The sequence below is a fragment of the Pholcus phalangioides genome, unplaced genomic scaffold (assembly GCF_987345545.1).
Source record: "Pholcus phalangioides strain wild (caught in Gottingen) unplaced genomic scaffold, Ppha-v1.0 ptg000006l_1, whole genome shotgun sequence".
Lineage (NCBI taxonomy): Eukaryota > Metazoa > Arthropoda > Arachnida > Araneae > Pholcidae > Pholcus > Pholcus phalangioides.
The window spans coordinates 3,181,968-3,209,807 of NW_028301599.1; the positions used below are offsets into that span (position 1 = coordinate 3,181,968).

Consider the following 27,840-nt stretch of genomic DNA (forward strand, 5'->3'; position numbering starts at 1 on the left):
CCGATTTCGATATTTCTGAGAGCCATCGAACGAATCGCGCCATCTATCGTCGATAGTTCGTAACAAATGAAACGCCTGCACAGGCATAACTGAGCATGTGTAGGGCCTTTAAGGCGTGTATCAATCGTCTTGAAAAAAGAAAAATACAGTGCCAGATTATCTTTGCCATTGTCAAAAGTTACCTGTTATCAGGACTCAAGGATCAAGAGCTCAATCAACGCCCCCAAAGAAGGGGAAGGGTTCTTTTGAGAATGTTGGTTCAATACGGATGAAAGCATAGAAATGATTCGTGAATAGTTTTGAAGAAAAAGGGGGAAGATATTTCTTTTCTTATGCAAGTACCTTCATAAATGAGGACAATATATGTCTGATAAGTGAGAATATAAGCATAGTCTTGTTTTTCCCAGTTCAGTTTTATACTGCATTTGCTAAAAGAAAACAAAAATTGGGATATATAATTTGTGAACCGACCAAAAATAAGAAATTTTTTCGGACGAACAAAAAGTAAATGACAAATAATTTGTGGACCGGCGACAAATAAATAATTGAAAAAAAAATTGCAGTTCTGCTGATGGGTAAAATAGAAATAAAAACCAATATAGAGTAGTATACTATACACTGTATTTAAAATGACATCGAAAATTACGTTTACCCAAGTCAGTGACAAGTCTCAGACAAAGCAGCTAGGGGAAAGGCACTGGTCTGACAGGACATGTTGACCCATCCTCACCCGTTTTCAGATAGAATTTTTTGGTCACGTCAACACATCCTTGCCCATTTGAGAAAATTTTTATTCGACGATTGAAGGGTTAAAAAGAAAAACTCTTCTTGCCCCCTTTAAATGTTCATATGCCTGCTTTGACCAATTCTAATGTAGAAATGAGAGTTATCAGCCGTGAATTAAAACACAAAGGTGTAGATATAACATCTCCCATTGTCAACATAAACAATGAGGAACAAGAAACTCTAATGCGAAAATCACAAAGTTGTCTAGTGACTCCTTAATGTTGAATAAAAATATGAAATTTTTTCACCTCTAGTAATATCAAGGATATTACAATAATGTAATATGCTACAACCTTCAAAATAATTTGAATTAAAAAAAAAATTTATACTGAATGAAAATAAGAATTTGATTACTCTGACAGCGCTAGGTAGAAAAGATGTTTGAAAATGACTAGATACAAAGTTATTTTATTTGAACTTTCAACAAGTAACCTACATTAAGTTTTCTGAAGAAAAGCAGTCTAAATTAATAGGTAAAGTTTTCAGATTTTTTTTTGCACTCTCTTGGGACATCTGCAGACTCAGACATTTCAATTTCTCTTCAATTTCATCAACTTCAGGTAATTGACACAGCTGCTTTGCTCCTGGTTGACTTGATAATTCAAGAGAAGAATTGTGCTTTTCTATCATCTCCTCTTCAGCCTGTCCAGAGAGACAAAAAAAAAGGTGAGTAATGTCTTTTTATTTTATAACATATATTCAGCAGTCATGGTGTGTTGTGTACTACATTGACCTTCGGGAAGAACTTATCCACTTAAAAGAATGTTTCCCTGGAAAAGTATCCCTATTAACTAATTTTTACAGACTCTCTATGGCAGGACCTGTGCTAACTAATTTTTACAGACCCTCTATGGCAGGACCTGCCTCCAAAATATAAATTTTTTGGAGCCTCTTAAATATAAAAGGAGATGCGTACACAGGGGCATGCAGGCCGTGCCTATAAGGAAAAAAATAAAAAAGGCAGACACTTTCAGGGCCAGAAAATTTTGCTTTGTATGGCACGGCTCTCATTTACCTATACGAGAAACAAGCCCTGCTCTATAGTCAATTTATAAGTGAAAAAATAAAGTAATTGTAGGGTATCTGGCAACACTGGAAAAGAACATTATTACTGGGCAGGTGATGGCAACACCTAGGGAGAACATAGATTGCCAATGACGAGAATAACCACCTGATGCCGGTCTCCAAGAACATCTCCATTTGTATTTTATTATTGTATAATTATGTAAAGTAGTTTAATAAAACATATATCCCACATTTCTGGCGACGAGACGAACGAACAAGATGGCGATCGAACAACATGAACTGCCGCGTACAGATCAGAACGAAACAGTAACTCAACACGATCTGACCAAGTTTCCCTTCGGTGAGTTTAAGGTGAACAGACCGAAGGAAACTGAGATGACGCCTGATCGTAAGAGAAAGAAGACAATGTTTCATATAGACAAACGGAAAGTTTGCATCCGTTGCGGAGGAGCGAAACACGGGAAAGGGGAGAAATGTAAAGCCGAAACTGCTCTGTGTAAAGCATTTTCCCGAAAAGGCCATTTCCAGAAAGTGTGTGTGAAATGTGGAAATGCAGAGTTTGTGCATAACATTTTTCTTGTTAGTCAAGGTGACAAAAGGTATGAAATCAATGTCTTAGTGAAGACATGTCATGCCAAATTTCAGTATATGACACTGGGTCAAGCAAATCACTCATCCCGGAAGTCTTTTATAACAAAATTGTGAAAACAAGATTGTCTAAATCAAAACAACTGTGCGCATACCCTAACCAGCCTATTGCTACACTTGGTGAAGCAAAAGTGAACATTACAATCAGCACAACAACTAAAACATGTTACGTCACAGTGGCACCTGGAAAGAGTGTTCCTTTACTAGGAAAAGATCTCATGAAGGTGTTCAACATTGCACCTATTCTGTAAATACTGTAGTTTCAGATCTGACAGAATCTGTGTCACAAACCCTCGAGGAATATCCTGACATTTTTATATCAGTCACACATGGAAATAGTCAATAGCATTCAAGTCAACATCAAGCTTAGTGAGAATGTAGTGCCTAAAATTGTGAAAGCTTGACCAATTCCATATGCTTTGCGTGTTGATGCAGACAAAGAAATCGTCAGACTGGTACAAAATGGAACACTAGAACAAGTAGATGTAAACAATGATATTGTCGAATGGGCTTCTCCTGTAGTTTACGCCACAAAGAAAAATGGACAAATTCATCTATGTGGGGATTTCAAATCCACAATAAATTCTTCCTTGATAACTGAATTGTATCCATATCCAACATTTGAGGATGTTGTTGCAAAGTTGAATGGCTGTATGGAATTTAGTGTCATCGATCTGAAGGACACATTTCTTCAAGTCAAGGTCAAAATATCTGGTAATTTCGACACACAGGGGTTATTACCGTTACACCAGCATGCCATTTGTAATATTATGTGCTCCAATTATTTTCCAGAAACTCATGGATCAGTTCCTTGTCGGAATGGAGGGAGTAACCTGGTTCCAGGATGATATTGCAGTTGGTGGATCCAGTAGAACAGAACATTTGTCACGATTTCGAATTTTCAAATCAGAGATCAAATTCTTGGGACACAGAATCAACAAGAATGGTATTCTGCCCGATAGTGACAGAATAAGAGCTCTTAGTGAGTTGCCGGCACCAACAAATGTTTCAGAATCTAAGATCTTTTTCAGGTTCAGTGAACTATTGCAGTAGATTTGTCAAGAACTTACAAATGCTTTGTGCACCTCTACACGAACTTCTGCAAAAGAACAAAAGCTAGAAATGGAGCAAGGTTCATCAACTGTCCTTTGAAAACATCCAAGAGCAAATATCATGATATACTGCTAGTATATTTTGATCCAGCAAAACCAATCGGAATGTCTTGTGATGATTGAACCAGAGGTTTGTGAAGTACCTGATAGGCAACCATTTCACTATACAAAACAACCACAAACCGCTTGAACACACATTCTTGGTAATTATAAGGAAGTACCTCATTTGGCTGCTTCAAGGTTAATAAGATGGGCTATCACTAACAAGAGTGCTTTTGATTACGAAATTGAGCATCTACCTGGCAAAGAAATGCATGTTCCAGATGCATTGTCTCGACTACCTTTGCCTGAGAAAAGCATCAGTGATTTTGAGAGCAGTGCAGTTGTCTAAAGAATTGTGAACCATACAATGAACGAGCTCTTTCTAACATGTCGAATTCTCAAATCCCAAACAGAAAAAGATACTATTCTAAGCAAAGTTATTCTGTACACAGAACGTGGATGGCCACAGAAGAACAAACTGGATGAGAACCTGTGTTCATTTTATGAAAAACGACATCAACTGTCTTATGAACAAGGGGTTTTAATGTTGAACAATTGCATTGTAATACCAAACAAGTTGAAGAACTGTGTGATGGAGAAAATTCATGAAGGTCATGCTGGCATTGTTTCAATGAAATCAGTATCCAGAATGTCAGTATGGTGGCCACGCATTGACCGTGACATAGAACATGTGGCTAAAACATGCTTGGACTGTAACATAAATCATCCAAAAATTTGCGAATCACCTCTATTGTTATGGAATAAGACAGGCAAACTTTCAGATAGAGTACACATTGACTTAGTACAGCTGAATGGTGATAATTGGCTTTTCATCCTTGACTCTCATTCTCGATGGCTAGAAGTATTCAAGCTAAAACAGGTCACATCAACTCATGTGATTAAATGTTTCCAAAAACTGTTTGCTTCATATGGAATTTGTTTTATAATTACGTCTGAAATTGGACCACAATTCACATCTGAATTCAAGGAGTTTTGCAACAGAAATGCAGTCAAATATGTCAGAACAACTCCATACCATTCCAGAAGCAATGGTTTGGCTTAACGAGTAATTCACATTTTCAAGACTAGATTCAGAAAAACATCGAATCAGTTTGAAGACCATGAACACCAACTACAAGTCTTCTTATTTAACTATCATGCAACTGTACACTGTCCACAAATACCACTCCAGCTAAACTATTCCTCAACAGAGAACTGTGTACTTTATTTGATAAGCTGAAATGAGATCATATAAATGATGTGCCAAGCCTAAAGTCCAAACTGTACCATGAGAAAAGGTCACAGTACAGCAAATTAAACACTGGTGACAAAGTATGGTTACGCTAAGGAACAAGTCCTCTATGGAAATCTGCAGTCATACAGCATCGAACAGATCCTTTGTCTTATATTTTTATCATTTATTATCATTTTTTTTCCACTGAGACTTCGTTAAGATAAGACGCATGTTTTTCTTCTCCATTCTTTTGCACCGATCAAACAAATGGCACCCACCTGCGCCGAACTTGATAAGCGGATTTCCGCTATGAAGAATAAGCTGTCTGCCGTCGACCGAATTGAGGCTAAGCTGACTGCATTGGATACCATCAGTGGAAAACTAGAATGCTTGAATTCACTGAGTGATTTATCAGAAAGTGTCAAATTCATGAGCGAGAAATTTGAGGAGCTGAAACTAACCATCAGCAAATTACAAGACGAGAATAGGAAACTATGGGAGGAGAACGAAATGATTTGGCGCCAAAACCAAATGTTGGAAGATAAACTTGAACACATGGATGCCTATGCACGAAGAAATAACCTCGTCATCCGAAATGTTCCTGAAGGAAAGGGAGAGGATACAGACGAGATTGTGTTGAAACTTGCGGAGAAGATGGAAGTGACAGTAGACAAAAGCAACATCGAAGCAAGTCACCGTCTCGGAAGCAGAAAAGACAAAGGCAAAAGTCGACCAATTATAGTCCGTTTTGTCAACCGTCGGCACAAGGAGCAGATACTAACCAAGGCGAAAAAGAGGCAGTCTACAACAAAGGATCTTGGATTTCCAGGAGAAGCAACAAGGCTATATTTCGGTGAACACCTGACACCAAGGATGCAAGAGATCTACACCCTGGCAGCAAAGAAGACTCACGATTGGCGCTTCCTATGGACGAAGAATGGAGCTATCTACACCCGAAAGGACGAGGAGAGCAGAGTGTTCCAGCTATGCTCTAAATACGATATAAAGGAGGTCTACGAAAGACAAGGTTTATGAAAGATAAGTATTATTCCGAATTTTTTCTGATCTCATAGAATTTTTTTTTTCAGTTAAATTTAAAACTTAATAAAAAATAAATAGTACAAACTCTTTGCGGTTAATTAATTGTAGAAATTTTAGCACTGAGGAAATTTATCCATTATAAAACAAACGCTGTGAATTATCATTGTTTCATGCAAATATACGAAGCCTTAAAGAGAACTTAGACTCATTATCTGAAATTTTGACGTGCTGCAAAACACCTTTTAAAATTATCCCGTTAAGTGAAATCAGGGTCACTAATAAAGTATAATGTAATTACTTGGGTATTAAAGATTTTGAACTATTAATTTCACCTAGTAAAGATAGCTCACATGGTGGCTCTGGAATGTACGTGCATAATAAGTTGAATTACAAATGCAAATCAGAAATAGTTATCGATGAATGTGAATCAATATGGATTGAACTAAATTATAATAATTCAAAGGACAGCTTAATAATTGGATCAATTTATCGACCTCCTAGCTCTAATGTAAATAGATTTTTAGAGTCACTTGATTCTGTCTTAAACTCGCTGTCCACAAAGTCTACCGAAATATTAGTTTGTGGTGATATCAACATAAATTTATTAGCTAATAACAAAGTTTGTTCAGATTACAATAATATTTTATTGTCTTACGGACTAGAACATGTTATAACCAATGCCACTAGAAAATCATCAGCTTTGGATCATATTTTTATAAGAACAAAGAAACAAATATCTACAGTGGGCATTATAAACTTTGATATAACAGATCATCATCCGATCTTTATTTATCTTGATAATTTTAAAAATACTATTGATAGCCGTAAAGAAATCCACACTCGTTATGATCATAGCAAACTAAATTTATTATTACCTGATCCACCTTGGGTCTCCGATATATTTTCATGCAGTGATCCTAACGCTGCTTATCAAATCTTTTCTAAACATTTTGAGGATATATTGAAAGAAGCAGAAATAAAAAAGTTAGAATTAAAAAGTACAGCATCCCCAAACAACCCTGGGTCTCTAGCTCACTTCTCAAGTCTATTAAAAACAAAGACAGGCTTTATAGTAGATTAAAATCCAATCCTTTCAACATTCAATTAAGAGAAAAATATAAAACCTATAGAAATATACTGACGTCTACTTTACGAAATGCCAAAAGAAATTATTTTGAAGATCAATTTTTAAAATCTAATGGAAATATTAGCTATAATAATGATATCGATTAGCTATAATAATGTATGAATCACTACATAAACTAACACATATTCCCTCTTTTCCTATCACTGCACACGGATATCCAACAAGATTCTCCTCTAGAAACTGTATCCCGTCCCTTACTGCGAGAAATAATTTCAAGAAAAATACGGTTTTCTTCCGGGGTATTCACATTTGGAATTCTCTGCCATTGAGTGTTCGAAATAAATCCTTCGCATTGTTCAAAATGACTGTATTTAACCATCTTCTGGATGAAAATCCCTTGGAATGAACAGTTCGTGCGTGCTCGTCTGTACATATGTACAAAAGCACTTGTTATCACTGATAAGAGGTTTTCTTTTCCTTCACCCCCCTCCCTCTCCTCTCGCCAAAAACTATTTTCTTTTTTAATCCAATCTTTGTAATGTGTTTGTAATCTTTGTAAATGTTTCTCCCTTTATACATTCTGGTTTTTTTTCTTTCTTTTTTTCTAACACCTGCTCTCCATAACCAAACTGTTGAAGGGACATTACCGGATTTTGTAATTGGCATGGGGTCTCCCATTTGTGTCCTTATCAGCACCTCTACTTTATCCATACTTTTTTTTCATCTCCCCCCCCCCCCTATCAACGACCCTTGTAAAGTGACTTGCTTGGTCCTTCTTAAAAAATTAATTCTTTTTGCTGGCTCCTTCTTCTGAACTAATTACACGAACAATTATGAACTTTTCACAGAAACTCATATAAACTCCTTTGTTGGTGAAAGCAACTTTCCTTCTTTCTCATTAACTGTGGTTAGCAAAGTACTGCAATAGCAATGTCACATTAATAAATTAATGAATGGGAAGTCAACAAATGAAATTTAAACAAATATTACGCAATGAAAAATTAATTTACCCTGATATCAAATTTTCTATATCAAATAATAAATAATTCCGACAGGTAAATTTAAGTGAAACAATAATTCGATTTGGTTATATGGATCGTTAACATCAAGTGAAGATGCTATTTATTTTAATTGTTATTTTTGTCTAGCTTTTTCTCTGTATTATTAAAAATTTGCCATTGAATTAAAGTGAAAAAAAAACGTGTAGAATGAAATTCTCTTATATCAGCTTTGGGTTGCCACAATTCATTTTTAAATTTAATAAATAAATATATTTGCACCTATTCGGCCGATATACTTCATTATTTTTATCTTTCTTTCAGGTCAAAAGAGATAAGAAGATTTACGTGTATCGCAAGAGCAAATATGCCATAGGGTCGAGAGCATTTTACTAGCTTTTAGCTATTGCTCTCTTCCCTGTCCCAGCTTTCTTCACCATATTATGAATCAACTATTTTCTACCGTGTCCATTCAAACATTTTTCTCTTTGCATTTTCTGTCAAATATTGTAAAATATGTAATTTAATTGTAAACTCTAATTTGTATAGTATTATTGAAATTGACTGGGGACAAATAAATTATGTTATGTTATACAACTGCAGATGGTCAACCAACTATTGATCAACATGAAGTTACTCAACATGAACTTTGCAATCAATCACCTGAAGAAACATCTCGGCTTGAACATTCAACATTTTTGGTGTCCTTTCCGAAATTCCGGGCATACTGAAGCAAAATTCGCTATTTGGCACAGAAAAATGCGAAAATATGCTATTGGAGCAGGATGGCGCAAGATATTAGTTTTGGCGCAGAGTTCCCACCCCTGCACAATAATAGCATTCATATTGGCCTCCCAGGCCAAAAGCCTCTCTAATATGTGTACATTCATCCGTATTAACGAAACCCCAAAACTTTTTTCCAACTCCCAAACCCATCTCATCTGTAATCACCACAAAATTTTTTAATCGTGACAGTACCCAATTGTCCGGGGAGAATATTTAAAAAAACCAAACAAAATGTTTACATTTTTCGACACAAAATAAAGTGTTCCAGACTCTACCAGAAAGCTGGGCTGGAAGAGATCTTGGCAACGGGATAAGTCCTGTGGCAAAGTTCTGGCATTCATTCATTCAGGCCTATAGCCTCTGTGATTCACCCTTTTTAAGAGGCCATAGGTCATGGCAGCCCAAATCTATGAAGAATTCAGTTGCCACATGGTTAATTCTTCACAAAAAAAACTACTAAAATTCCAGTATTTTCTTTGTATTCTAGTTTTCTACATTGTAGTAAAACTATGAATACAAAGGTCCAAAAACAAAGTTAGGGTAATTATATTTCAAAAATTATGTATTTAAGTCATTTTTTGGGAGGATTAATCATATTGATCTTAGTCTTGTGTACCTTTGGAGCCTGGACCGCACCACTACAGCAATGAACAGCTTTCTGGTCTGACACATCTAAGAAAAACAAAAACCCAGGATGGCAGGCATGCAGTTTCACATGTTCATTATCAGTAATTTTCACTTCAGCAGCCAGCTTGGATTCGATGACTGACAAATCTATTGAAGTTATATGAGAGAGATGTCTAATAAATTCTCCCAAATCTGCTAGGGCAACAAACCTCGCTCTGAAATTAAAATATCCATTATTAGAGCCAGGAAGTTCAGATACTAAAAATGGTCAAAATAGACAGGCAAAAAAAAGGCACTAAAAATTACTTGAAATTTATGTACATTTGTATAGACAGGTTATTTACAACTACTCGATGGAAATGACCACGGCTGTCCTCTATGGGTGTTTTCCGTAACCACAACGAGTAATTGACGGCACGACAACGTGAAAGCTTGCATAAAATCTAATTTTCTGCCAAAATCTGGAGAGCAAGAGGATGGATGAAAAATCCGGAGTGTCCCGCCTAAATCCGGAGAGTTGGCAGGCCTGCTGAATATATCTACACCGAAAATAATAAAAACTTAGCTCTTTTGTCAGATATAAAGAAAGCGTTTGAAAATATTGATCATGATATATTAATGAAAAATTCTACAATGCAGGTTTAATTGGGGAGGGGGGGGGGGAATTTTTAAACTGGCTAATGAGTTATCTTGAAAATAGAAAGCAAGCTGTTCAATAAGTGATTATAAGATAATAAGAAAAGGAATTCCTCAGGGATAAATTTTAGGACTATTGGTATTTTTAGTATATACTGTATAAACAATATTCATTCTTATGTGTGTGTGTGCGAGCATGTGTACACACATTTATGTATATATAAAATAATGTGTTGCCACGAGAAAATATTTTGGTGTTATTTTCATGGATCTACCCTGGACGGACATAGGTCTCTTGAAGGATCATACCCTTGTATTCAGTTTGTGTGTTGTTTGTTATGTCATTGCATGTATTTTATTCATACAAATAAAAGTCTTTACTTCCTTAAAAAATAAATAAAAAATATATTACTAATATGGAATCTAAGCATACAGGGAGGCGATATAGATATAACTCTACCTTTGCAGTGGCAATAAGGAGATATGCTTTCTTTCCTTCCTGTCTTGTCAATCAACTGCCCATAGACAGAGTCAGCTCTTATTCAAGGTTTGATAACAGAGGGGGGGGGGGAGACAATGCTTTTCTTTTCCCTTTGAGGTAGAAAATATTGTGCTCACAGCAGAAATAACAGAACATGTGATGTTACGATTCCTCCATTCCCATGATCTCCTAACGGTACATGGGGGGGGGGGGGAAGAGAAACAGAACCAAAGGAAAGAAAAAAACTTGGTTTGAGGGGAGAGAAAAGAGACAGAAGGACTTTCGGGACCTAAGTAGGTGGTCATGGATTTTTGGATAGTCAAAGGAAAAGAAATGAATGCATTAATCTATACAGTTTGTAAATATTAATGTAAATAACTACATGTTCTAATCAAGAGAATAGAATAGTTTATTATTTTAAACCTTTATTCTTACTCGTGACTTTTTGACTCAATTACTAAGAAACCAACAAACCTGTGGGGTCAGCTGGCCTCACAGAATAATTGTATTTTTGTTTCTCTTCCTTATTTTTATTTTGTGTTCTGGAGAGGGAAGCATTTATCAGTTAGCAATCGGAAGGAATATTCTTCAAAATAGGTGTCAATTTCTAAAAGATTCAGTGATACACCATATGTGACAGTTTTAAATGCGGATTGGAAAAGTTTAAAAACCACTGAAATGATTAATTTCAGTCACTGTGTGTCATCTTTATGCAACTTGTATGTCATTTGATGAGCTTTCTTAACGTCCTCTTTAGAAATCTGGAGTTTTCCATCTTTCGCCCATGTCTGGAAACTACTGATGCTTAAGCCTTTGGTTTTGTGCTTCATGTACAACCTATAATTATCAGTCAGCAGTTCTTGTAATCTCTGTTTTTCATTGTATTTCACCTGAAATGAATTAAGACAATCCAAAATGCATTCAAAGATTTTGTAGAAACATCTTGGGTATATCACAGAAGTTTTTTCATGAAATAAGGCAGTGGTTCTCAACTGGGAGCCATAAGTGGCTTCTTGGGGTCTTGGGATATTCTGGGGGGGGCAGATGAAAAAGGGCGTAAAAGAGAGTCATAGGTGATTAGCATAGCTGTATATAATAGGTGATTAGTCATAGCAACACTTGAAAGTTATTTCCTGATGGTTAAAAAAAACTCGGTTTAACGAGTGGCTAATCCAGCCCCCCTCCTGTAAAACCAGTTGTGGCTCGGGCACTGTGCGGTAAAGCCTGGTTTTCCTAGGAGCAGGTTTTCTACGCCATGAACAATGTGAATCACCCAGCGTGACACGGCGTCTACTTACCAATAAGAAAAGCAGTGTGACTGTTTTCCTACAGAGAGCAATACAGCTCACGACAGTGCTTTATATCGGGTGTGATTGGCGGAATGCTTCTAGAAGAGCTGAATGCGTCATGTGCAGCACGTTTCACTGATCTTCTCTTCATTTTTGTTTTGTTCTCTTTCTCTTCAAACCGGAGCATGCAGCCGATAGAGTAGCTGACTCCAGGGCCATATACTATAATATAGCCGCCCTGATCAGCACGCTTGGAAAACACAAATGTGTGGCATGATTATGTAACACATTTCTGCTGAAGTGAAATGATCTAGTTCATTTCATGTGGCATAAAATGCCTACAAGGCACTTTGAATGCTCATTACGAGATACCGGGAGAGAAACTTATAGTCTCTCATGTAATCTCTTGTGTGTGGACAGAGCCTGTCCCTACCCCCTCCCTATTTTTTTTGCCTTCTTATTTACAGCAACAGATCTCCCAAACAAATTTGCTTTCTCCACTGGACTTCAAAGTTGTAAAATTTGTCTATACGGTGTGGGGGCAAAAAGATACGATTGCCGTTGTCCCCTGCTCCCCAGTGGAACTGAAAAAATTTCTTCCCCCCCCCCATCTTTTTCAGTAACAAGTTGTGATGTGAATGAAACACGTCAAAAAGAGATGGCAAGCAGTGATATTTTGTGGTTTCTCGGAATTTTCATAGTGAGATATTGGCTGTAAACAAAAGGAAATGATAAAATAGGAATAGCGGGAGAGAATTGGGATAAAATAGGATGACTGCAACAAAAGTAGGAAAATTGGAGGACATTTCTAAAAAGTAAGAAAAACAGGAGCGTTGCGAGGTCTGGGTATCTAAAAGTGTAGTCATTATTACACACATATACTTTCAATTTCCTATTCGAAATATTCTAATTTTGAATAAATTCTGCACCTCGTAGACCGGACATTTAGCATCCAAAAGGCTGCGTTGAACAGCATCATAATTAAGCTTTTTTTTCTTCACCATATACTCAAGCAACTGTTGGAACTTAGCAATGCCTATCCTACTTTTGAATCTTGGAATAGAAAAAAAAATACATATATAGTCTAATACACTTTATCACATACCCCACATATAATATACACTCTGGATATAACATTGTTGGGTAATCCGTGAAATTTGGCCCATTCATGTTTATATTTTTCCCTGTTATACCATACCCTACTTGACACTAGATCAGCCAAAGCAGTCATTTTAACAGTTTTCAATTTTAAAAATGCTTTAACCTTGACAATATTTGACGTCACACAATCAGGTTTTGGCGACTTTTTATTATTTCTGCACTTGTCTGTGAAAACATTGAAGGTTTCGATTGGGAGATACTGACACTTATACCTAGAATGGCTAAGAGTAGTCATTTTGACTGTTACATGTAAATTCCATATGTTTTCTCATGGTGGGCGTTAACTTATACTTTTGCTTTTATGTTTATTCCCTATCATTCACTGATGACACACAACCATTAGATTTTTTGCCGATGATCGTGTAATCTACCGCGCAATTAATGACAGATCTGATCAAGAAATTCTCCAATGTAATCTTGTTTCCATCTCTGGTTGGTGCTCATGTTGGCACATGCCTATTAACCTATCTAAAACCGTTTTCATTTGAGCTACACGTAAAACTCTTCCCCTCAAATTTTCATACTTGATCAGTAACATAACCATATCCAAAGTTTCTCAATTTAAATATCTGGAAGTCATAATCTCGGCTGATCTCTGTTGGAATAATCATATCTATTATGTCTACCAGAAATGCCTCAACAAACTTTTTTCCTTCACCGCAACCTCAAACATTCTACTCGTGACGTCCGACTTCTCTGCTACCGAACTTATATTTCTCCCGTTCTTTCTTATGCAGATGAGGTCTGGTACCCCCATACCTCTAGTAACATTGACAAACTTGAATCTATCCGAAATAAACCTGCCCGCTTTATTCACGACTGCTGGTCATCTTTTCGTTCAGTTTCCGATCTCAAACTCGAACTTAATCTCCACCCACTGACTTATCTCCCGCTTAGCCTTGCTTTATAAAATTATTCATGGTAATTTAAATTTTGATGCGTCCAGTATTTTATCTAGTCCTTCCTATGTTTCCAATAGACTTGACCACCCCAAAAAATTAAAACCTATTTTTGGTTCTATAAATCTCAGATTTCTTGTCTAATGTTCCAAAGCATATATATAATCTAGTGCGTCCTCTTGTATAGGCCTTGGAGCCAACAATATTGTATAAATAAATAACACAACATATATTCCCGAGTAACATGGCAATAACAAAAAGAAATTAAATAATTCTATTTGTAGCATCGTGTTACTGGGAAATCTAAAAGATATCTAAAATCGACGAGAGAGGATACCCAAGACCACTTTCTCCCTCTCGTGGACAAGGCTTGAAGAGAGCCGAAGATGGGAGGCTTTGGGTGCAGGGCACCCAACTCGATGGGCCAGGGCTGTTCCCTGTCGCCAGAGGCAAACTATAAAGGGGCCATAATGGGTCCCTCTGTCACCCAATGGCGAACAATAAAGAGGGCTACTATGGTATGTAGCCCTCTCCAAGTCTATTGGCAGGGGCAGTATGTTTTCACTATCAAAACACCATCTTATTTAGCTATAGTCTCTTATCAAAGTTGAGGAAACTTTTCTGTATGATCGTTAACCAGGCAAGTTCAGTTTTTATTTTAGTTTGACATTTCATAACTTTTCATGCCACCATCTGCTTTAAAAGCTTCCTGGGATACATAGGTTTATTCATAGTGTGCAGAAATGGTATTAGAAGGATGTATTAGAACAAAGTATTTTGTTGCTACTAAATGACATTTTGGACAATAAATCTGAAGTGACTTAAGATGGAAACTCTGACAACAGAAATCACAATTTTCTGCTACATCTACCCAAAAGAGAAAGTATTGATTCCGGAAGTGACTGGACTAAATCATAGTAATATTGATGAAAAATACAAAGATGCATAAATTAATTTTTGGCATGAAATTTTGATAGTGCCCTGGCTTTTCTCAATAGTGCGAATAAAAAAAAGACTGATATACATAACAAAGTGTACATCAAAATGGAGCAATGTATGAAGCGATGTAAATGCAATGTTTTTTTTTTCATGGTAAATCTTACCCCGAGTTGCCCTTTAAATATTCATATTTAAAGTTGGAAAGTAATTTTATGGACATACTGTAGGCTTAAGAAAAAGTAAAGTTCTTCAAAATTAACCATGTGGGATAATGTTTGGTAATTTTTAAACTGTAAAAATTCATTGTGATTAAATACATTGCATTAAAAAGCAGTCAAAATGACTGCCAGTGGCCCTTTTAGGTATAATTTTAAGTAGTCCAGCCATGCTATTCAAAATTTTTTTTATGACGAATAATTTCACTTCTCTCCTAAATTGAGGGGTAATTTTTCAACTGTAAAAAATAATTTTAGATTTCACAGTGTTTTGATCAAAATCGAAACACTGAAAACCATATGAAACATCATGACAGGGAACAAGTCAAGTTATCACCCACCTATTCTGCACCCACTAATATATTAGTAAAAAATTCTGTCATTTTCATTCCTTTATATTCATGTAATAGTTCTTCTACAAATCAATTCTTCCCTAAGGACGGTATTCACAGACATGGTTTAAACTATAGTCACAATTTTTTGATAAGAGATTGACACAGATTGGTAAAATTCAGGTTTTTAACCGATCCACGTTGATCTATTACCTAAAAATTGTGACTACTACTTCTTCACCAGAAATGCACCTCGTCCATATTCTTTGGAACTTCTAACAAATTGGTGCATGTTGGAATGTATGTGTGTATGTATAGTGAACCTTCCGTAACGTTTGTTTCTGTGTAATGCTTGTTATGTGCAGTGCTGCCATCTGCAACCAATTTTTTAAACTGAGTTTTTTTACTCAACTCATAGTGAGTGAAGTGTAATAAATGAATAATCATTACATTGTAGGCCTGTCGCTCTCTGTGGCGAGACTTTTTAACAGGGAGATTGACTCGCGTTCGCACCTAGAAACTGGAAAACGCAGTAAAAAAAATTGCGACTACAGTTTAAGCCATGTCAGTGAAAACGGCTCTTAGTGGCATTCATTTAAAAAGTATATTTTCATCTTTATAGAATGTATTCTCATTTCCTTTAAAATAGAGACAAATCAAACTGTCCATTGCTTCATCAGAACTTGGGTTGTAATTTGTTTTTGTGTGAACCATTATACACAGTATAATTTTTTTTTTTATCATTGGAAGTTTTTGCATGTTATGTCATTCATAGAATTCAAACCTGTTATCCAAGTTTTTGTGTGAACCATTATACACAGTATAATTTTTTTTTTTATCATTGGAAGTTTTTGCATGTTATGTCATTCATAGAATTCAAACCTGTTATCCAAGTTTTCAACCCAGATGGCTTAAAAACTATTTTGATTTCATGGAATCTTGATCTAACATGAGAATTTTTAATTTTTATTTGTCTGCAATACTCATTTCCTTTTTTGAATTGCAAAGTGAAACAACTTTCAAATACATTCCAGGATTATGAAATTTTTCTATTCAGAATTTCGTTAATTTCAACCTCTCAGTAAGTGTTAAATGACAGCTTCAATTATTCTGGTGTTAAAAGCGTTTGACGTATGTAATTGTAAATTTTTACACATAAAAAAAATCATCCAACGGGCGGTCAGAACTATAATTATTTCAAACATCTTAAAATACACTAAGAATGGTATATAAAAATATATATACGTACATTGAGTACATGTTCTTTGTCCCCCCCCCCCCCGTTATTGCATAACATCTTTAAATAACTAATGGAAACTATTCAAGTATGCACATCGACTTACTGTGAAAACTTTACAAAAGAAGAGGTTACTACACTTTGCTGAAATGTCTCTATCAGACCTGCTCTGTCAAACCACATTTTAAGTTCAGGCAGACTAGTGTCGACTTAATCCAACTGCTGATCAATGTGGCCATGCTAGAAATATGTGTACAATCAAAGATATACATCAATATATAGACCAGGGATTCAATTTTTTTCAATTCTCAGCACCCTTGCGGAATCCAGATTTTTCCAAGACTCCATTATCTCATTAAAGAAAACACAAAATGCATGAACTATGATACAGAAATGATTAGTTATATTTGGCATTTGCTTACTTTGTGTTTGTCAGAAAGTATGAATAGGGAAGCAGAAGAAAAGTGTCTGAGAGAGAGTGTGTGTGTGTGTCTCACACATAGGGAATCAGAAGATAAGTGTCCGAGAGAGAAAAAAAAAATTCATTTTGTTTTAAATTTAATCAGAAGATATTGAAAGTGATACGATTTTTTTTAACAAAATGTAAAATCAATCAGAAGGGATTATTCTTCATACTTATTGTTAGGACCACGAAAATAAGTTGTACTAAGTGGAAACCCTTTCTAAATAGGAGAATTATAAGCAGGATCAACTGTATATTTGCTTTAGATTTATTACATGTGCGGAATTCCATACATTAAAATGTTTTTCCTACTAGTAGACAATGAAAGTAAATGAACCTTTAGATAGAACATGTTTTTAGAAATGAATTTTATACTTGATTCACAGATACCTTCTTCTCTTACCTGGAACATGACCCACTGCACAGTCTCAACAAAGAAATGTAAGCAGGTGATGAAAGACCTGGGACATGCTGGAAGAAAATTCATAGAGATACCAGTGAATTATGGGGGGGGGGGGCAATCTTTTTCAAGATTAATTATTTTTGAGAGGGACCCACTTTCACTCAAAAAGGACCCAGATTTTTCAAATAACCTGGATCCTGGGAACCAGGTAAATTAGAGTCCAATGGCATCTCTGTATATGTATTGCAATTTTTTTTACTTGTATGATTATTATTGAACTTTTCTTTTCTTAAATGTTTTATCTTTGACTGGAGAGGGAGTGCTGTAGTGCATTCTTATCTGTATAGATGGCACACCCTCCTCAAGCTCCTGGTGATTGTAAAAAAAAGGAAAAATGTCAGTTGGAACTATAACACCAATTTGTATACATATGAGTTTTCCTTTCCTTTATGTTTCTTTCGTATAAATACAACGCTACGCCACAACAGGCAAAATGCCCAACAAGGTGGCTGAGAAAAAAAAGCCCATAAAAATATGGATGTCATATATTTCAAAAATACAGCAACCCAATTAAAAATGCAATTAAGCAAAAATTATAAACAATATATACACAGAATAAAATATTATACAATGCCCATAAAGAATACTTATGGTTGTCTTATTTTAAGTATGGATAGTTTCTCGATTTACCCCAACATGTTTATCGTATTTCTTTATAAACATGTCAATTGTGTTACAATTTACTGCCTGCAGGGGTAAGCTATTCCATTTATTAACAACCCTATTAGAGAAAAATTCCCTGCGACACCATAACTTTGCATTGTCCCTCACCAATCGATACTGGTGTCCCCTTGTAAAAGCAGTCGATTGGCGGTATACTAAAAGTTCATGGTCCATCCTATCCATCCCATTGAAAATTTTGAACACTTCGATCATATCTCCTCGACACCTGCGTTCATCCAATGTAAACATATTCAAAAAATGAAGTCTCTCTTCATAACTCAAGCCCTGTGTGCCAATAAGGACACACATAGCTCTTCTCTGCACCCCTTCAACCAAGTCTATGTCCCTCTGTAGGTATGGTCTCCAAAACCTTACAGCATACTCCAGTCCAGGACAAACTAAGCCTCAAAAAAGCGGAAGAATGACTATAGGAGAGCGCGAAGAGACTTTTTTGAAAATGAGACCAAGCATTCTATTCGCTTTTTTGACCACCGCTCAACAATGTTCAGAAAACCTAAGCCGCTTGTCAATGAGAATTCCCAAATCGGTGACCCTAGTTGCATCCGGGATAGTGACACCATTCAACTCGTAAGAGAACCATAAGTTGTTCGAACCAAAATGAGCGACCATGCACTTATCAACTCTAAACGTCATGCCCCATTCATTTGCCCATGCTGCAATCCTGTTTAGACTGGTCTGGAGCAACTCCCTATCCCTTTCATTCCCGATTACCCCCATTAACTTCACATCATCTGCGAATTTGCTAGTAATCCCATCGATACCCTGATCGAGTTTATCGATAAAAAGTGAAAAAAGTATGGGGCCAAGGACACTTCCTTGAGGAACTCCACTTGTGACGTCTGTCCAACCAGAGAATTCCTCATTCACCATAACTCGTTGCAACCTATCTCTTAACCACAATTCTATCCAATTCATCAAGTTGTCCCCCATTCCAATCTCGTGTAAACGCTTCAAGAGTTTACCCTGTTGGACCCGATCGAATGTCTTCTGGAAATCAAGGTAAACAACATCTACATTTTTGCTCTTACCCAAAGCCTTAGTCACATGATCATAGAAGCAAAGGAGGTTAGTTACACATGACTTCCCCTTCCTGAACCCATGCTGATTATCCAACAATACATTATTCTCGTCTATCCACTTCACAAACTGCCTTTTGATGATAATTTCCAAAATTTTCGAGAGGGAGCTCGTCAAACTCACTGGACGATAATTGGACACAGCTTCTCTACTACCCTTCTTAAATATCGGAACAACATTAGCAAGTTTCCAATCCCTTGGGACGATACCCTCAGCAACACTACTCCTGTATATCTGTGCGACTCGACCCAACAATTCATTAGCACATTCCCTGAGGACCCAGGGATAGATATCATCTGGTCCTGGTGCTTTGCTTGCATACATTTCTTAGAAGATTTAGGACCTCCATGTCTTCTACTTGAATATCGTCGAGGGTTTTATTACCCCATGCAACATCCGTATATCGAATATCATTATCTCCATTAAAAACCGACGCGGAAAAGTCATTGAAAGCATTACACATGCCTACAGTGCTCTCTAACCTAGAGCCTCCTATCGAGAGGGGGGCCAACCGTCCCCTTACATCCATTATTGACGTATCTAAAAAATGATTTTGGGTCAGAGCCAATGTTATCTGCCAATCCAGATTCAACTTCCTTTTTACTATCTCTTATCGCTTTCTTCAACAGTCTTCTGTTATCAGTAAACAATGATAGGTCACCTCATCCGCTTTTATACTCTTTGAATGCTCTTTTCTTTTCAAGATAAAGGTTCCGCACGCTATCCGTGAACCATAGAGGGTGTGATGTGCAAACACGCTTTTTTCGAACAAAGGGTATGACGTCGTGCAAAACAGAGGACAACTTCGTACTAAATTCTACCCATTGACTTACCATCCCTACTGATTCCAACCGGTCTTTGAAAACTTCCGCTAACCTTCCTCTCAAAACATCAAAGTTAGTTCTCTGAAAACAAGGAATTTGTTATCAACCTTACCCAAGTAAAAGTTACAGTGAAATCTGACTATACGATGATCACTAGAAGAAAACTCTTCCCCAACCGAAACATGTTCATGTTCAACTAGGTCCTCAGAACTAGTAAGAACTAAATCTAAAATAGCAGTACCCCTAATGACTTCTGATACATGCTGATACAAAAAATTTTTGAGCACCAACTTAAGAAAGTCTCTTTCATACTGATCTCTAGATGAAAGGTTCTCCCAATCAATATCTGGGTAATTGAAATCCCCTAGTATGAGAACCCTCTTACGCTTACACATGTAGGAAATTTCATCATGCAATTTGGCGATGTAGTTTGGATCCCTATTGGATGGATTGTAACAAACCCCAACAATAAGTTTATGACGTCTTTTATTCTCGAGCTCAACCCATATAGTTTCAATATTACTTCTCTGCACGTTACACTCTCTAGCCTTCAAACAGGATTTCATGTATATCAACACTCCAGTCCCTTTCCTATCAGATCTATTTCTCAAAAAAGTATCGTATCCCGAGATGTGTAAGAAAGATTCATCCCCATCGTTTGCCCAAGATTCTGTAATGGCTATAAGATCCAGGCCCTCCACAACTATCATAGTTTCTAAAAAATCTTTCTTATTACCCAAGCTCCTGGCATTAATTAACACACATTTTAATTTGCCTGGTGATTTAGTTTAGTTCATCCAAGTCAGAGGTGGGTAATTCCCCGTCAGTACTGTTGTGATTTTCATTAACTAACCCGCATTCCCGACTATGTGGTCTGGGAGTAAAAAACCTGACCTAAGACCATTGTAAACCTCCCAGACCCCACCCTCTTATTTAGATGGATCCCATCCGAACGATGGGACATATATTATATATATTATAATTTAATATATCATATTAAATCGTTAAGTTTTGATTGTGTTTTATCTTGTCACTACAAGCATCGGATCAAATTATTTTGTTCTACACTGCACATACACGAGAAGCAAAGAAAGAGAATATGCAAAACTATGACCCATACCTTCTCCACACCAGTGACTCCAGGATTTCTGTTGTCCGATCATCTTTTCTTGGTCACATCTTCAAAACTTTTTCTTTATATCATCCACACTCAAGTCTATGCTGATCTCACTCAGGACCTCAATAAATTTTTCAAATTATGAGAAGTTCATGGATTTGTATGACCTTAGAAATTGTAAAGAAAGAGGAAAAAGGTTTTTTTTTTGTTAGTCCCTGATCGAAAATCCTGGTATTCACTCATGCTATGTACACTGAGAAAAATAAGGGAGAAATGATATCTATATGGAACACAATCTATCAACGTTGCTCAATGCTGTCAGCAGCATCTTATACAAGATTCAACTAAATTCACCATCAGAACTATAAGAGGTGATAGCACTTGCCAAAACAACTTTTGCCGGTTGAAAAGCAATCAGCAAGCCACAAGAGGGTGCCTGCGTGACACAATCTTTGTTATGGAAAACTTTACAACAAACGCTCAAATGAACGACCATATAGACTCTGCAATGGATAGCAGCTGAATGGCTTGCTCTGCAAAAGACAATGTAATCCACTCAAGATAAAGTACCCTCTCATGTCTCGCCGCTTGCTTTCCGACTCCCACATCATATGGTGAAAGTTGTTTGTTTTGGCGAGTTCTCTATCACTCCTTACAGTTCTTACCATCATTTCAGTTACATAGCGTATACTACTAGTGCAGACAACCCAGGCCTCTCCTCGAGTAAGGCCCGCTCCTCTTCCACAGTCCATGCAGTACCCAACACCATACACGGGCCCCATTCAGGAACCCATCCACGGCCAGAGAGTAAGACTGTCACATCGTTTCTCCCAACCATGAGTTCCTTCACTCAGGCAAAGATTCAGAAAGACCGATAGAAATGACCCTCCTCTCCAAAGAGCAAAGTAATATGAGGAAATATGTCCAGCACATAAAATACAGGATGGTTGAACGAGCTAATACAATTCGCTCCTCTTGCCACATCGTCCTGCATCTATGCCTGCTTACCTCCGTTCATGTCCTGTATGCATTCCAATGTGCTTGGACAATTACAACAGGGCAGCATGACACCATACACATCAGGAAGTTTCTCCCCAGTGGCTCCGGGAACACTCTGTCAACTTCTACATCTTCTATTGGCCACCTAGATTCCATACAAACATTATTGGACATATACAGTATAACTCTTTCAACGGAAATCCATCCGATGCGATCACCTCTTTTATGGTCAAATAATAATTGTCCCCCTTACATAATTTGAAACTCCTGAATAAAGGTCACCCCCTCCCCTTTCTTACCGAAATTTTTTTTTGTGTTTCCAGTGTCCGCAAAAGAGGTTTTACTGTATATGTTCTATATGATACCATGCAACATGCACAAGTCCATGTTGTTAACGAAAGACAAATGCAAGTTACACTAAAAATCGACTTAAATAATAAATTACTATTATTATATTTAATACTTAATAAATTATCGACTTACTTCATGACCTTCCTGAAGGCGACAGATATATCAGTTGATGTGAAGACATTAACAAGGTCAGCATCTTCCAGCCACTTTACAATGTTGTCCATACTGATAGTTCTTTCTGTCTTGGCCTCATCTTTCTCTATATATCTGCAGTATGCTTGAAATCTGCTTTGAAAGTCCCCGCTTCTTATATCCGCCATGGTCCCAGAATTTAATCTAGAACAGAAAACCAACACATGTAGGACCGTGAAACAGTTAAATATAGCGCTAGACCCATTTTCTTAATAAATGGTATACATCTCCATCTTGATGACCACTATTGCCGTGGTCGGTTAAAAAACTTGGGGTCATAAAACATTTTTTAGTTTTAAAATACTGCAATTTACAGTTCCCCAGGAAAAGCTTATTTTACTCAGAATACCATTATTTTCTTGCGCACTCCGTCATCACACGTAGGATCCATGACTTCTTTCTCGCTGAAAAACATGGTGTAGGTGCTTGGTCATAATTTACTATTTCTCTGTGTTCAAATTCAGAATTTTTCATGTTTTCAAACTGATTTTTATAAAGCTCTTTGATATATGTGAAAATATGTGGAATTCCAAGGTCTTTTTGTATATTTCTAATTCTGATGTACCACGGGAGACCTTACAAACCTGTTTTGGCAACGTTGAAGAATTTTTATGTTATTTTTATTCGCATGAGCCCATGTCGGAGATGCATAAAGTGATGTTGGACGAAGAATAGATTTAAAAAGTAATATCTTATTATTGATTGAAAGTTTAAATTGAAAAAAAGTTATCTTATTGAGTGCTTCCCACTATTTTATTAACTTTATTACATGCATTTCTGACGTGTAAATGTCAATGTTTTGTCAAGTATACAGCCGAGATACTTGACTTGCAAAAGAGGTCTGAGAGCATAATTATTAATATGAATTCTTCTTTGTCTAGGAACACTTTTTTACAATGTGTAAACCATGCAAACTTTTCTCTGATGTTTTATCCCTGACTTTGACCTAAATGATCTTCCAATAGTACAATGTAGGGTGGTAAATTGTATTCTATAAGCTTGACATGGAGAGTTGGATGATCACACTTGTCAAAAGCTTTACTTATGTCCAAGAAAATTGCTGCAACATAATCTCTATTGTTGAAATGATTAGTTATGTGTTCAGTGACTTACTAATTGAGTGATACATGAATGTTCTCTCCTGAAACCATGCTGTTCTGGATGTATTACATTGAGCTCAGATGAAATTTTTAAAAACGCACTAAAAAATAATACGCTCAAAAATTTTACTCATATTAGATAAAAGGCTGATTGGCCTAAAAGAATTTGGTATCATTGGATCTGTACCAGGCTTGTGAATTGTTTTAACTATTGAATGCTTCCAAGATGTTGAAAAGCAATTTGGCGAGAGTGCTGCATTAAAAATATTTGTTAATGTAAAAATTATAGATGGTGGAAGGTTTTTAAGTGTTGCATTTGAAATACACTCAAAGCCGGAAGCGTCATCCTCATCAGCGTCATGAGCAATTTTAGTATCATTCATTTTCATATCTCTTTTTTTCCCAATTTTATGTTTAATCTTATTTGTTACCCCTTCAAGTGAGATTCCTCTTGATGTTTCACTACTACTATCACTACCTGAGCGTGTTTTGACATCCCTTCCTTCAATACCTTTTTTTTTCTTTTTATCTGATTTCCTTTTCCTTTTGGGCTTGATCCTATCCATGGCCCCCACGAGGGGTCGGCTGACAAGGCTCCAGCCCCGGGAGGATTTTAATATTTTTTTTTGTTTTTTCACACTATAAATTCATCATAAAGGGGGCCTCCGTAAAAGATTCCAGCCTGGGGCTCTTCTTCAGGATGTGGGGACCATGATCCACCATTAGTTACATAATTTTTGGGTGTAGAAGTTGGCATAATTTTACTAAAGTTCCTTTTGAAAGATGCTGATTGTTTGTGTTTACATGATTCCAGATTCAAAGAATCAATATACGTGATAGCATTACCAATGAAATTGTCAAACAATTCATCCTTACTCTCCTTATCAGAGGTTTCCCAGCATACAAAATCAGAAATAATTATTACAGTCGGCCCCCCCGTATTCGCGGGGGTTAAGTTCCGGGGGTGACCACGAATACGGAAATCCGTGAATAACCTAAACCATAGGTTTTTTTTTGCATATCTCATTTATTCAACATCATGAGAAAGAGCAGGGTGACGCAGAGGTAGAAGGGAATGTAAAAGAGGGTGCAGCGATTTTGTTAATGTTTTCTGAAAGAACATTGTGATTTCTGTATGCCGTTTTTTCATCTTCATATCATTAAGTATGATGGAATATGGTAACAAGGCTTCCTCTACTAATTTTTCCACATTTGGAGAGCGTACCATGGAGGGATCTATGCCATGAAAATAATCTATTGCTGATTGTGAAGCTTTTCCGCTGTGTTACACATGGTGAAAACTTGTCCACTTCTTTATCTTGATCTTCTTCATTTGGTACAGCTTCGGTTTCAGGACCAGTCAGCTGCATTAATTACTCCTCGGTCAATGCAGTATCAAAAGAGCTTTGAATAGCATGTATTCACTCTCAAGGTACCTCCTGACATCTGGAACGAAACACCATTTAAATTAATTCAGGAAAAGTATTTTCATAGTCTAAGCCTTTTTATTGTTCGTCCAAAATACTGGAAGCTTTGGCTTATCCTTTCCTTCAATGTTCACAGATTTGAAAATGATGGTGGGCTTTATCATGTACCCATACGCATTTGAGCAAAACAACATAGTAAGTCTACCTCAACTTGCCTTAAAACCAGGAGCTCGCTTTGTTCTCTTGCTCAACTTCTTTGCGGCATTTTCTTCCAAAATAGTGTAGTTTCGTCAGCGTTAAACACCTGCTGAAATGCATAACCCTTCTCTTCAATAAGTTTTTACAAAGTCTTTGGAAATTTTCTAGCTGCCTCATGGTCGGCAGAGGCTGGATCGCCAGTGATTTTTGCATTGCGTGATCAGAATGGTTTCTTAACCCAAGATATCAAGGAAACATTTTATTTTCTGGATATTATGCTGAGGTGAAGTCTGAAAGAAAAGTCATCTCGTCTCTGCCGGGTGTAGATGGTAGAATGCTTGCCCGGTATGCAAGAGGGCCAGGGTTCGAACCATGGGACAAGATTACTTTTCTTTCCGACTTCACCTCAGCATAATATCCAGAAAATAAAATGTTTTCTTGAAACCTTTACTCGCATAAAATTCTGATGAAATAGACGTTTCACTAGCCTTTTCCTTATGGAAGAGTAATATTTTTATATCGTCTTTTCTGTTATAATATTACAATCAATTGGAATATCTTGGTATCAGTCTTGTACCCACAAAAAAATAGCATTTTCTGTAAGAGAAACATATCATGGATCCCGTAGGAGCTGCAAAGTTTTGACTGCCATGGGTGCAATGATAGCCACGACTGAACGAATTTCAAATTCCTTTTTCTTGATATATCTCACCCTACATTCCTTGATTCCATAATGGCGGACCACAGCAGGAACAGATGCAGTATGGTCCGCCACGACTTCGGGGTGGCTTTTTTCTCGCGATAAGTCGCCAAGATCGTCATAATGCTTCTCTGGGTTGCTGTATTTTTTAACACTTTTCCGGTTTCGTTGAGTGATACTAGATGGCGCTAGCTTCGCCAAACAGGATTTTTCTTTTGTTCACCGCGTTTTTTCAAAAATTCTAAGCAGCTGTTGTTCCATTTCCAGCGCGTCTCTCTATCTTTGATTATTATTCCTCCCTTCTTCCTCCTAGCTTACGTCATTACGGATTATTATCTACTGCTCAGGTTGTATCATACCGTTTTATTATTTTGTTGTATTTATTAGTTATTCATCCATTGCCATGCCTTCCGTTTTATCGGTTTATTATTTAAAATGAACCTACAGAATTTTTCATGCCCGGATCCGTTTATTAAAAAAAGGGTCCGGGTTTTAGTTTTAGTGCATAGAATATTTATTTATTCAACATGCCCGGATCCGTTTATTTAAAAAAAAGAGTCCGGGTTTGTTTTAATACATAGAATATTTATGCCCGGAATTCCTTATGCCCCGATCTTTTTATTATTAATGGGCCAGGTGTAAATTTTTTTTTTTAACTGGTATTTTTTTCGATTTTTATGCTTGGTGGTTTCTATTATGTTTTGCACGCTGATGTTTTTTTTTCGGCGTCCGTAGTGTCTGACGGCCTTGGCGACTCTTCGTCGGGCCATCAGACATGTGTGGCACCAAATAATCGCCAAATGGCGGACCATACGACAGCTGTTCTTTTTGTCTTTTCACAGAATTATCAGTAGCACCAGAAGCCGCTGTGGTGGTCGAGTGGTCATAGTGACGGACTCCCATCGCGGGGACCCGGGTTTGAGCCCCACCGTCGCCGGAGTGATGGTCGGCTGAAGTTGGTTTACCGGGGTTCCCAACTTCGAGGCGCAAATGCGAGCCGATCTCCCTGTTAAAAAGTCTCGCCACAGAGAGCAACAGACTTACAAACAGTACAAATATTCAGTCACGACACATCACTCACTTCACTTCTGAGATATAGATGGCAGCACTGCAAAAATCATACACAACACTAGATACGCACTCAGACTGTTGGGTACACACAATTACACTTCCGGCACAACTCACTAGGTAGGAAATTGCCTATGGCGATAGACCTGAGTTGTGCTCGGTTAAAAAAAAAAAAGCACTAGAAGGAGCCATCCTAAACAAGCACAACTCATATTTTTTTAAACAAAACACATGAATGACGATTGCTGGCTGAATGTTAAAAACATTTTCCAATAAAGGAAAAAAAAACCGCGAATACGGAAACCACGAATACGGGAGCCGACTGTATATCAAATTCTATAGCCAAGTTAGAGCTTGCAAATGGACAAGTCTTACCAATTATTATGAATGTACAATAACCACTTACCCATTCCAAAAAATATCATGGCTGGATATCCAAAGAATTAACACTTGTGACTAGAAAAAAATTAAAAGAGGGCAGACGTATAGTACTGGAGACAGTCATAGAATTTTTGACTTGACTTAACTTGACTTCATTATTATGGGTTTTCAACATACATAAATTTCTGTCCATTCCCCGAACTCAGCAGACTGCCGTTAT

General features: G+C 36.9%; 1 protein-coding gene across 2 annotated transcripts; it reads right to left on the reverse strand.

Moving 5' to 3' along the window:
* Positions 1-1,178: 1,178 nt before the first annotated feature.
* LOC149085673 (uncharacterized) lies at positions 1,179-27,830 on the reverse strand. Of its 2 annotated transcripts, XM_089232467.1 has the most exons (8): positions 27,646-27,830; positions 22,687-22,890; positions 21,208-21,371; positions 16,683-16,816; positions 12,723-12,846; positions 11,201-11,394; positions 9,377-9,602; positions 1,179-1,428 (listed from the first exon to the last, which is right to left on the reverse strand). In XM_089232467.1, the coding sequence occupies exons 4-8, from the start codon at positions 16,757-16,759 to the stop codon at positions 1,219-1,221; spliced, it is 831 nt and encodes a 276-aa protein (XP_089088593.1). In that variant the 5' UTR covers positions 16,760-16,816; positions 21,208-21,371; positions 22,687-22,890; positions 27,646-27,830; the 3' UTR covers positions 1,179-1,218. The 2 variants fall into 2 exon arrangements, with proteins under 2 accessions (XP_089088593.1, XP_089088594.1); XM_089232468.1 differs by lacking the exon at positions 16,683-16,816.
* Positions 27,831-27,840: the final 10 nt, after the last annotated feature.

What these genes read in the sequence shown, in the direction of transcription:
- LOC149085673 (XM_089232467.1), bottom strand. Translation starts at nt 16,759, where the DNA reads ATGTGGTTTGACAGAGCAGGTCTGATAGAGACATTTCAGCAAAGTGTA. An exon ending in CTAAATGTCCGGTCTACGAG is followed by an intron (nt 11,395 to 12,722) that starts GTGCAGAATTTA and finishes AATTCATTTCAG; the next exon opens with GTGAAATACAATGAAAAACA. An exon ending in TTGCATAAAGATGACACACA is followed by an intron (nt 9,603 to 11,200) that starts GTGACTGAAATT and finishes TTTTAATTTCAG; the next exon opens with AGCGAGGTTTGTTGCCCTAG.